Consider the following 12639-nt stretch of genomic DNA (forward strand, 5'->3'; position numbering starts at 1 on the left):
ACTGGCTGTATCACTGCCTGGTATGGGAACTGTACTTCCCTCAATCAAAAGACTCTGCAAACAATAGTGCAGACAGCTCAGCACATCTGTGGATGTGAATTTCCCACTATTCAGGACACTTAGAGCAACAGGTGTGTAAAAAGGGTTCGGAGGATCATTAGGGGCCCAAGTCACCCCAACCACAAACTGTTCCAACTGCTGCCATCCAGGAAACGGTATCATAGCACTGAAGCCAGGACCAACAGGCCCTGGGACAGCTTCTTCCACCAGACCATCTGACTGATTAATTTGCGGTGGCATAATTGTATTTCTAAGCTATATTAACTGTTCTGTTGTACATCTTACTGTACATATAATTTATTACTAATTACTATAATATGCACATTGCACATTTAGATAGAGGCATAACGTAAAGATTTTTACTCCTCATGTATGTGAAGGATGTAAGAAATAAAGTCAATTCAATTTAATTCATTTGACCAGCTGCCTGGGGAGAGCAAACCAGTCCAGGCACAATCCCACCCAGTCTGGGGCAGGTATTTACCTCTCTGACAGGTTCCAGCTACAGCATCTCCACGGTAACCCTCTGCACATTTCTCACAGTGGAAGCCGGTGGTGTTGGTTGTACAGCTGAGGCAGCGACCGGATTCCGAATCGCAGATGGGAAGTCTGCTCTCTGCGTCAATATTCTTGTTACACTCACAGCGCACGCAGATACTGTCCGAGTTGTAGTAGCCATCCGCACATTCCTCACAGTGGGCACCAAAGTAACCTGGCCGACAGCGGTCACACACCGGCTCTCCCGACTCTGGACAGAGGGACAAACAAAAACAGCGTGAAGGACAAGGCACCTCCATGACATGGCCCTAAACACATCCCCAATTATCTTCCCCGAAGATCTTGCCTGACGAAGCTGTTGGAATTCTTTGAGGAGATTACAAGTAGGATAGATAAAGGGGATGCAGTGGATGTTGTATATTTGGATTTTCAGAAGGTCTTTGACAAGGTGCCACACATGAGGCTGCTTACCAAGTTAAGAGCCCATGGTATTACAGGAAAGTTACCAGCATGGTTAGAGCATTGGCTGATTGGTAGGAGGCAGCAAATGGGAATAAAAGGATCCTTTTCTGGTTGGCTGCCAGTAACTAGTGGTGTTCTGCAGTGATCAGTGTTGGGACCACTTCTTTCTATGCTGTATATCAATGATTTAGATGATGGAGTAGATGGCTTTGTTGCCAAGTTTGCAGATGGACTTCTGCAAGAAAGTGGCAAATAAAATACAATGTTGGAAAATGCATGGTGGTGCACTTTGGTAGAAGAAATAAACATGCAGACTATTTTCTAAGCGGGGAGAAAATCCAAAAATCTGAGATGCCAAGGGACTCGGGAGTCTTTGTGCAGAACATTTTAAAGATTAACTTGCAGGTAGAGTCGGTGGTGAGGAAGGCAAATGCAATATTAGCATTCATTTCAATAGCTCCAAAATACAGGATTGGGGACGTGATGCTGAGGCATTATAAGGTACTGGTGAAGCCTAACCTTGAGGACTGTTAACAATTTTGGGCTCCTTATCTAAAAAAAGATGTGCTGGCATTGGGGGGGGGGGGGGGAATCTCATTGAAACCTCTTGAATGTTGAAAGGCCCAGACAGAGTAGATGTGGAAAGGATGTTTCCCATGGTGGGGGAGTCTGAGACAAGAGGGCACAGCCTCAGGATAGAGGGGAGTCCATTTAAAATGGAGATGTGGAGAAACTTCCTTAGCCACAGGGTGGTGAATTTATGGAATTTCTTACCACAGGCAACTGTGGAGGCCAGGTCGTTGGGTGGAGATTGATAGGTTCTTGATTGGACGGCATCAACGGTTACGGGGAGTGGGACTGAGGAGGGAAAAGGAAATGTACAATGTCCTGTGTATGTTACTCAAAATGGGTTTTTTTTGGTTTGTTAAGAGTAGGAATGCTTCTTTGTCTGATAAGTGTTTCTCTCGCAGTTGTTTTGCTTTATACTTGCTGATATGGTAATTGTATTCTTTTGTTAACCAATGGGGAATGTTATTTTGTCTTGTGAGGCTGGGAACTTGGGGGAGGGGTTTTCGCGGGCTTTTGGTGGGGAGTCGGGAGGAAGATGCCGAGGAAGGTGGACGTGCGCTGCACTGCTCGGAAGACTACCGGGGGGTCCTAGGTGCGAAGACGTGGATGTCGGAGGCAAGCGAAGAGGGGTCGGATGGTTTGATAGTTGAGCTCCAACGATGTGCACTAAACTGACTGAACTTTGATAAGTTGGCGCCTTTTGTTTTTTTTTTCCCTTGCATATATATTGTATTGCCTAATGCTCTTCTAATTTTAGTAAACTCTTTAAAGTGTATTTCATAACGGTATTTGTTGTGGGTTTGATATTGTGGGCGGGTGTGAGGTATAAACTCGATTCTCACAGCACCTGCGTGTACGGGAGGTGGGGTTGGTGAGTGGCTGGATCTCCTTTTCCCTTAGACATATACCAGCCTGTTGGGTAAGTGTTACAGAAAGGATCAACCATGATTGAATGGCGGAACAGACTCGATAGGCCAAATGGCCTAATTCTGCTCGTATGTCTTATGGTCTTATAAAATAAGAAGAGAGAATACCCAAACACAAAATCATTAACACACCCACACACGGTTCATAAAATCACTTCTGTAAAAGCTTTTCATCAGCTATTTTTGAATCAAGTGCATTATTTTAAGAGGAAGCTTTTGTTAATATTGGTGTGAAATATCTGGACTGGTAGCAATTTGCTGATTGTGTGATAGAGATGCAACCCAGCAGATCTCCTGTGTCAATGGGATTATCATAATTTTTCTCCCAAAGCCAAACTGGCTCAGGGTGGGAGATCAAATGTCAAAATAATTCAATCAAAGAACGAATGGAAGAAGCAGTAATAATTACAGATAATTGTCAACAGTAACAGGAGTATGCCTGCTCGTGTCACTGTCACAATAACGGGACGGCAGGGTAGTGGAGCCGTTCACACGATGCTAATACAGCATCAAAGATCAGTGTTCAATTCTGCCGCTGTCTGTAAGGAGTTTCTATGTTCTCCCCGTGACGACGTGGGTTTCCTCCGGGTGCTCTGGTTTCCTCCCACATTGCAAAGACATACAGTTAATAAGGTAATTGGTTGACTGGATGTGATTAGGCGGCGTGGGCTCTTACAGAATTTCTTCCATCCTGTGATAATCTGACCCTACAGTTCTATCACTGAAACTGATGAGTTATGTTTCTTTTGAGTGTGAATGGTGCTTATCTGATGTAATGTGCCTGAGATGCTGCTGCAAGTACGTTTTTCATTGTACTTGTGCAGATGACAATAAGCTTGACTTTGAAACCAGATTTCAGAAAGGCAGAGCTGATGACCAAGGAAACATTACAATCCTATTGGATACGGCATCATAATCAATCTGGCTATTGGATATAGTGCTGTCATAACCTGCTGTAAGCAATTAAAATTATACAGAGCTGGTGTCAACCTCAGGTGATTCTCACTGATCGTAGGTTACGGAGATTAGCAACATGCTGGTGTGACGTTAAATGAGGCAGTTGCACTCTAACACTTTCAGTAAAGATTGTAAAGTAAATCGGAGGTCCAATGTGAGCACTGTTGCTTGTAACAATTCCCAGAAATCTGACGTGTCCATCACAGGAAAAGCCCTCCCTACCACTGATTACATCTACAAGGAGCACTGCTGTGGGAAAGCATCAATCCAGTCCATGGTCTCTTCTCACTGCTATCATCAGGAAGAAGGTACAGGAGCCTTAGGTCCCACACCACCAGGTTCAGGAACTGTTATTATCCCTCACCATCAGGCTCCTGAATCGACGTGGAAAACTTTGCTCTCCCCAACATTGAACTGATTTCACAACTTACAGACCACTTTCAAGGCTCGACAACTGATATTCTCAGTATTATTGATCTACTTGCACCAAGAGGCCACTTTACTTGATACTTCCTGTACCAAATAAAGTGGCCACTGAGTGTACGTTCATGACCTTCTGCTGCTGTGGCCCATCCAATTCAATGTTCGACATGTTGTACATTCAAAGATGCTCTTCTGCCCACCACTGTTGTAACGTGTGGTTATTTGAGTTACTGTCGCCTTCCTGTCAGCTTGAACCAGTCTGGCCGTTCTCCTCTGACCTCTCTCATTAACAAGAGATTTTTGCCCCACAGAACTGCTACTTTGCTGGATTTCTTTTTGTTTCTCGTCTCACTCTTTGTAAACTCTAAAGACTGTTGTGCGTGAAAATCCCGGGAGATCAGTAGTTTCTGAGATACTCAAACCTCCCCATCTGGCACCAACAATCATTCCATGGTCAAATTCAGTTAGATGACATTTCTTCCCCATTCTGATGTTTGGTCTGAACAACAACTGAACCTCTTGACCATGTCTGCATGTTTTTATGCACTAGTTGCTGCCACATGATTGGCTGATTAGATATTTGCATTAATGAGGTGTACAGGAGTGCCGAATAAGGTGTATTTATCTATTATTATTTTTATATTTGTGCAATTAGTCATTTGCACATTAGTTGTTTGTCGATCTTGTGTGTAGTATTTTTAGTGATTTTATTTTATTTCTTTGTTCTGCTGTGAATGCTTGCAATAAGATGAATCTCAAGGTAGTATACGGTGATATATATGTACTTAGATAATAAATTTATTTTAAACTTTGAATCATTGCTCCAAGGTTGGGGAAGAAACTATTCTTTATGGAGCTTTGCTGCAGAATTAAACTCAGGTTGGCATTGGGGACACATGATAAGGGAGAAAAAGGATTGCTCTTACAAAATGAACTCTTCAAGGCTAAAGCTGCAGTCCAGTTACTGGGTTTGAGGAGTGAGGCATCCTAAAGCTTAACAAAGTTATTTGTTTCTATCTTGAGTGGCACAGAGGACAAAATCAAGCATCCCTCTGATGTCTGCGTACAGTGATCGGGCTGTCCTGGGGTCAGAGGACTGCCTCTGTGTGTGTGTGTAGGGGTAGGTGTGTGTAGAGGTGTGTGTATGTAGGTGTGTGTAGGTGTGAGTGTGTAGGTATAGGAGTGTGCATGTGTAGGACTGTGTGTGTAGGTCTGTGTGTGTGGGGTGCATGTGTAGAGGTGTGTGTGTGGGTGTGTGTAGGTGTAGCAGTGTGCGTGTGTGTAGGTGTAGCAGTGTGCGTGTGTGGGTGTGCGTGTGTGTAGGTGTATAGCTGTGTGTAGGTGTGTGTGTGTGTATAGCGGTGTGCATGTAGGTATGTGTATAGGTGTGCGTGGGTGTAGGTGTGCGTATGTATAGGGGTGTGTGTGTAGGTGTGTGTGTGTGTAGGTGTGTGTGTGTAGGTGTATAGGGGTGTGTGTGTAGGTCTGTGTGCGTGTGTGTAGGTGTGCGTATGTACAGGGGTGTGTGTGTGTGTGTAAGTGTGCGTATGTGTAGGTGTGCATATGTATAGGGGTGTGTGTGTGTAGGTGTGCGTATGTGTAGGTGTGCGTATGTATAGGGGTGTGTAGGTGTGCTTATGTGTAGGTGTGCATGTGTGTAGGTGTGCGTATGTATAGGGGTGTGTGTGTAGGTGTGCATGTGTGTAGGTGTGTGTATGTATAGGGGTGGGTGTGTGTGTAGGTCTGTGTGCGTGTGTGTAGGTGTGCGTATGTACAGGGGTGTGTGTGTAGGTGTGCATATGTATAGGGGTGTGTGTGTGTAGGTGTGCGTATGTGTAGGTGTGCATATGTATAGGGGTGTGTGTGTGTAGGTGTGCGTATGTATAGGGGTGTGTGTGTGTAGGTGTGCTTATGTGTAGGTGTGCATGTGTGTAGGTGTGCGTATGTATAGGGGTGTGTGTGTGTAGGTGTGCATGTGTGTAGGTGTGTGTATGTATAGGGGTGGGTGTGTGTGTAGGTCTGTGTGCGTGTGTGTAGGTGTGCGTATGTACAGGGGTGTGTGTGTAGGTGTGCGTATGTACAGGGGTGTGTGTGTGTAGGTGTGCTTATGTGTAGGTGTGCATGTGTGTAGGTGTGCGTATGTACAGGGGTGTGTGTGTGTAGGTGTGCTTATGTGTAGGTGTGCATGTGTGTAGGTGTGCGTATGTATAGGGGTGGGTGTGTGTGTGTGTAGGTGTATGGGGTGTGTGTGTGTGTAGGTGTATGGGGTGTGTGTGTGTGTAGGTGTATGGGGTGTGTGTGTGTTTGTTTGGGGTAAGGGCCTTTTTTTTTGCTGTTGTTCTGCTGAGCTTTGTGGGTAAGCTATGCTGGCACCGACCGTTATGTGTGGAGACATGTGGCATATTCTTGGGTGTGGTGGTTGTTAACGTAAACTACGTATTTCACTGTATGGTTCGTGTACATGATAAATCAATAAATTTCAACTCAATCTGAACCAAGGAAAGCTTTAAAAAAGCTTACACTGGTATCCAGTGTTCTGCACTATCTTTTGCATTTTCCTGCCGATAATGTTCAAATTCTTTGTCACTTTGATGTGCCTCTCAGCCTTGACTGCTCCTACGTTAGGTTTAAAAATAGATCACCTTCAGAGCGCTGATCCCACACTCGGAAGAAATGCGGCACGTTGTAAATGGCTAATCTGTTCAGAACAACCTGAAGGGTTTTACCATTAACCCAAGGTGAATTGAAATACGACAAGATTTAACCGCTCTGAAAGTCACCTCCATTGTTCATGGTTCACAGGTGAGGGAGTTTACAGTGGAGGTGAGGAAGGCCCAGCAACAGGTGCTGGTGGTGGTGAAAACTGCAACTGCTGTCGGCTACTCACATAAATCCTCCATTAATTCTCATTTTATGATTTGGAAGAAGAGTCGATTCAGCCCATTGAGTCTACACGAATTCTCAAAACAATTCCAATTATCTTGCTGTCTGATTGCTAATCAATAAAACATCATTACAGGTTCTTTGTCCCATGATGTAGAGCTGACATTTTAACCAACTCTAAGATCATTTAGGGTTTCCTAAGCTGGGGTCCACAGAGCCCTTGGTTAATGTTAGGGGTCTATGGCATAAAGAGGTTGGAAACCCCTGATCGAACCTTCCATCCTACACAACCTTCTATTTTTCTATCATCCATGTGCCTTTCTAAGAGTCTCTTAAATGTCCTTAATGTCCCTCTACCACCACCACCACTGGCAGTGTGTTCCATGCACCCACCACTCTGTGTAAAGAACTTATCCCTTCCAGGCAACATCCTGGTAAATTTCCTTTGCACCCTCTCTAAAGCTTCCACATCCTTCCTATAAAGCAGCCGGCAGAACGGAAGGCAATATTCCAAGTGTGAACTAAACAGGGTTCTGCAGTGCTGCAACGTCATGTCACGTCTCCTGAACTCAATCCCCCAAATCATGAAGACCAACACTATACACCTTCTTAACCATCCTATAAATTTCTGCGGCAACTCTGAGGGACAGCAATATCCCTCTCTTCTTTCAGGGAGCTAAGAATCCTTTGATTAACTTTGCATTCTGCCTTCAAATCTGTCTTTCCAAAGTGAATCACTTCACACTTTCACAGGCTGAGCTCCACCTGCCATTTCTCAGCCCAGATCTGTATCCTGCCAATGTCCCACTGTAACCTTCCAGACAACTCCATCCTGCCAAAGGGCCATTGTAAGGGGCAGGTTGCACTTGAATCCGAGGTAGATTTACTAGAGCTGTTTAAACTAATAAGGCAGGGGGCTGGGAAGCAGTATGATAGAGCAGAGGCTACGTGAGAAGGTTTACAAGTAGATGACGGATGTAACATAAATGAAAGGAAGGACGCCGATGATTGGGTACAAATGTAGAGAGAGCAAAGAGTTAAATTACCACAGAGGCAAAACAATGCAGGACTGAAGATGCTGTATTTAAATGCATGTAGCATTTGGAATAAGGTGGGCAAGCTTGTGGCGCAAATAGAGATTGATGAGTATGATGTTGTGGGCATCACTCAGTCGTGACTGAAGGAAGGTCACAGTTGAACGTTTAACATCAAATGATACAATTTTTATCGGAAGGACAGAAAGGAAGGCATAGGTGGTGGTGTGGCTCTGTTGGTAGGAGATGGAATTACATCTTTAGAAGGAGGTGAGTTAGGGTCAGAAAATGTCAAATCTTTGTGGGTGGCGTTAAGAAACTGCAAGAGTAAAAAAAAATTATGGGAATCATATACAGGCCTCCAAATAGTAGCCAAGATGTGGGGTCAAGATTGCAAAGGGAGCTGGAAAAGGCACGTAGTAAGGGTAATGACACAATTGTAATGGGGGACTTCAATATGCAAAGGTATTGGGGAAAACCATGTTGGTGTCGGATCACAGGAGAGGGAATTTGTTGAATACCTACAAGATGGCTTTTTAGAGCAATTTGTGTTTGAGCCTACTAGGGAAAAGACCATCTTAGATTGGATGTTGTGAAATAACCCAGATTTTATTAGCTTAACTTAAAGGAACCCTTAGGAGCCACTGATCATAATATGATTAAATTCATACTGCAATTTTAGAGGGTGAAGCACAGATCACATGAATCAGTATAGCAGTGGAATAAAGGGAATTACAGAGGCATGAGAGAGGAGCTTGTCCAGGTTGAATGGAGGAGGATATTGGTGGGGATGACGACATAGCAGAGGTGGCTGAAGTTTCTGCGAATAGTTCACAAGGTGCAGGATAAATATGTTCCACATTTGCTCTCAAATGGCAAGGGCAGGGAACAGTGACTGACAAAGGAAGTTAAGGACTACATAAAAGCCAAGGTAAGGGCATATAAGGTAGCAAAAGTGAGTGGGAAGTTGGATGATTGGGAAGCTTTTAAAATTCAACAAAAGGCAATTAAAAAAACTACAAGAAGGGAAAAGATGAAGTATGAGGGCAAAATAGCCAATAATACAAAGCAGGATACTAAAAGAATTTTTAGTTATATAAAGAATAAAAAGGATATGATTGGTCATATTAGACCACTGGAAAATGATGCTAGTAATGGGGGGGGGGGGGGGGGGAGACAAAGAAATGGCAGATGAACTTAAGAACTACTTTGCTTCAGTCTTTACTGTATGCCAGAGGTCTGTGAGTGTCAGGAGCAGGAGTGAGTGCCATTGCTATTACAAAGGAAAGAATGTGAGGCAAATTCAAAGATTTTAAGGTGGATAAGTCACCTGGACCAGATGGACTACATCCCAGAGTCCTGAGAGAGGTTGCTGAAGAGACAACAGATGCATTGGTCTTGACCTTTCAAGAATCACTTGATTCTGGCATGGTCCCGGAGGACTGGAAAATTGCAAATGTCACTCCACTCTTTAAGCAGGGAGGATGACTGATAAGCTGACCTCAGTGCTTGGGGAAGTGTTGGAGTCCATTACTAAGGATGAGGTTTCAGGGTACTTGGAGACTAATGATAAAATAAGTCAAAGTCAGCATGGTTTCTGAAAAGGGAGATCTTGCCTGACAAATCTGTTCTTCAGTGAACTAACAAGCAGGGTGGGCAAAGGAGAGGCATTTTTAGAAGGCACTTGATAAGGTGCCTCACATGTGGCTGCTTAGCAAGATAAAATCCTATGGTGTTACAGGATTTGTAGTTAGATAGAGGAATGACTGACAGGCAGGAGGCAGTGAGTGGAACTAAAGGGGACCTTTTCTGGATGGCTACCAGTGGCTAGTGGTGTTCCTCAGGGGTCAGTATTGGGACCGTTACTTGTCACTTTGTTTTCAATGATTTGGAGATTTGGATAATAGAATTGATGGCAGGTAGAGCTGAGGAAGCAACGTGATTACAAAAGGACAGACAAATTGGAAGAATGGGCAAAAAAGTGGCAGATGGAATACAGTCTTGGGAGATGTACGATTATGCACTTTGGTTAAAGGAACAATAGTAGACTATTATCTAAGTGGGGAGAAAATGCAAACATCAGAGGTGCAGAAGGGCTTCGGAGTCCTCGTGCAAGACTCCCAGTAGGTTAATTCACAGGCTGTAAACACAAAGTACACTGCAGACGCTGGGGTCAAAGCAACACATACAAGCTGGAAGAACTCAGCAGGTCAGGCAGCATCCATGGAAACGAGCAGTCAACGTTTCAGGCCGAGACCCTTCGTCAGGACTGAAGAGGGAGGGGGGCAGGGGCCCTATAAAGAAGGTGGGTGGAGGGTGGAAGGTGCCAGGTGAAAAACCAATCAGAGGAAAGATCAAGGGGTGGGGGAGGGGGAGGGGATAGGCAGGAAAGGTGAAGAACGAATGTAAGGAGAAACCACTATGTGTAGTAGAGGAAGGCAGAATCATGAGAGATGTGATAGGCAGCTGGAGGAGGAGGCAGAGTGAAACTGGGATGGGGGAATTCACAGGTTGAGTCTGTGGTAAAGAGACAAATACAATGTTGGTATTTATTTTAAGAGGAGTAGAACATAAAAATGAGGAGATAATGCTGAAGCTTTATAAGACACTAGTCAGGCCCCATATCTCAGAAAGGATGTGTTGTTATTGGACAGACCCCAGAGGAGGTTCATGAGGATGATTCCAGGAATGAAGGGGTTAACAAATGAGGAGCGTTTGGCAGCTTTGGGCCTGTAAGCACTGGAATTTAGAAGAATGTGTTGGGATCTCATTGAAACCTACAGAATATCGAAAGGACTAGATAAGGTGGATGTGGAAAGGATGTTCCCTCTGGTCAGGTACCCAGAACTAGAGGATACATGCTCAAAATTGAGGGGCGACATTTTAGAACAGCAGTAAGGAGGAATTTTCTTCGTCAAAGAGTGGTGAACCTGTGGAATGCTCTGCCACAGACTGCGGTGGAGGCCAAGTCCCTGGGTATATTCAAAGTGGAAGTTGATAGATTTCTGATTGGTCAGAGCATCAATGGATATGGTGAGAGGGCAGGTGTATGGGATTGAATGAAATCCGGAGACAGCCACGATGAAATGGTGGAGGGACTCGATGGGCTGAATGGCTCCTATGTCTTATCGTCATATGGTGAACCTTCTACACATTCCCCATCTCCATCCTGCATCCTGTCAATGTCCCATTGATGACCTTCTCCAGCAACCTTCATTTATTATTTTTTTAGAATTAAACTTATTATGAAATTTATTATCTAAGTACATAAATGTTAGCAGATACTACAGTGAGATTCATTTTCTTGCAGGCATTTACAGAAAATGAAGAGAATTTAGAAAAATTCTAAATGGAAATGACTGACAAACAACCAATATGCAAGATAAACAAGGGGAAATCAGCAGATCCTGTAAATCCAAGCAACACACACAACATGCTGGAAGAACTCAGCAGGCCAGGCAGCATCTATGGAAATGAGTAAACAGCCGACTTCTTGGGCCGAGACCCTTCGTCAGCACATCTGTCAGAAAAAAAGCGGGATCTCCTGGTGACCAACCATTTTAATTCTCCTTCCTATTCTCATTCTGACACGTCAGCCCATGGCCTCCTCTGCTGCCGCGATGAGGCCACACCCAGGTTGGAGGAGCAACACCTTGTATTCCATCTGGGTAGCCTCCAATTTGATCACAGGAACATCGATTTCTTGAACTTCTTGTAGTTGCCCCCCTTCTACTTCACCATTCCCCATTTCCTTCTTTTACCTTATCTCCTTACCTATCCATCGCCTCCCTCTGGTGCCCCCCCTTCCCTTTCTTACCCTCCTATCCGATTCCCCCTCCTCCAGCCCTTTTCCTCTTTCACCAATCAACTTCCCAGCTCTATACTTCACATCTCCCCAACCCCGCCTATCACTTGCCACCTTTACTTCTTCCTCCCATTCCCCAATCTTCTTACTCTGACTTCTCGTTTTTTTTCTCCAGTCCTGATGATGAGTCTTGACCCAAAATGTTGACTGTTTACTCTTTTCCTTAGATGCTGCCTGGCCTGCTGAGTTCGTCCAGCATTTTGTGTGTGTTGCTTCAATGTGCAGAAGACAAACTGCGGCAATTAAAGAAATCATTTATGTCCCTCAAAGTATCTGATCTGTTTTCATATGACCACCTCTCATTCTTCAAAACTCCAGTGAGCCCCAACCTGTTAAAACCTTCCTTATAGAAGAATCCCTCAAAACCCAGGACTATACAAGTGAACCTTCCCTGAAATGCCTGCAATAAAATGATACCTCTCCTTCAAAAGAAGAGCAGAATTAGCTGCTGTACTCTTTGATATGGTCTCACCAGTGGTTTGGACAAGGTTTCCCTACTCTTACACTCCAATCTCCTTGAAATAAGGGCCAGCCTTCCATTTGCCGTCTCTGTCAGCTGCTGCTCTTGCCAGTGTGTTCCTGTGTTTTCCTTAGGCAGACAACCTTTAACCTCTCCCCCCCCCCCCCCCCCCTTTAAGCTTGCAAACTAACTTCATCATTCCCTTTGCCTGCATCTCCAGAGAGTTAATCAGTGACAGACTGGCTGCTTTGTTAACACTAATTAGCTGCAGCCTCTGCTCTTCCCTACACTGACAACAGGTTTACTCTGATGCCCACAGCACAGCAGCACACATCAATGACATGATACCTTATTCCCGTTCTTCTGTTTTCTCACTTCCAATTTAGAAACTCATTTGTCATCGATGTAACTTCACTAAAATGCTCAGCCTCTCAAAGTTCAAATTAAATTTATTAACAAAGAACACAGATGTCACCATGTATTACCTTTAGATTAATTTTC

The 12639-nt window shown here is 44.3% G+C and overlaps 1 protein-coding gene across 1 annotated transcript in view; it reads right to left on the reverse strand.

Annotated features, from left to right (window-relative positions):
- The window catches only part of LOC140731133 (multiple epidermal growth factor-like domains protein 9), a 204577-nt gene that overhangs the window by 9728 nt on the left and 182210 nt on the right, over positions 1-12639 (reverse strand). Inside the window, exon 5 of the mRNA XM_073052455.1 lies at positions 545-808. Within this exon, the coding sequence (XP_072908556.1) occupies positions 545-808 (264 nt within the window). The remainder of the gene's footprint in view (positions 1-544; positions 809-12639) is intronic.

This window comes from Hemitrygon akajei, chromosome 7, assembly GCF_048418815.1.
Source record: "Hemitrygon akajei chromosome 7, sHemAka1.3, whole genome shotgun sequence".
Taxonomy (NCBI): domain Eukaryota; kingdom Metazoa; phylum Chordata; class Chondrichthyes; order Myliobatiformes; family Dasyatidae; genus Hemitrygon; species Hemitrygon akajei.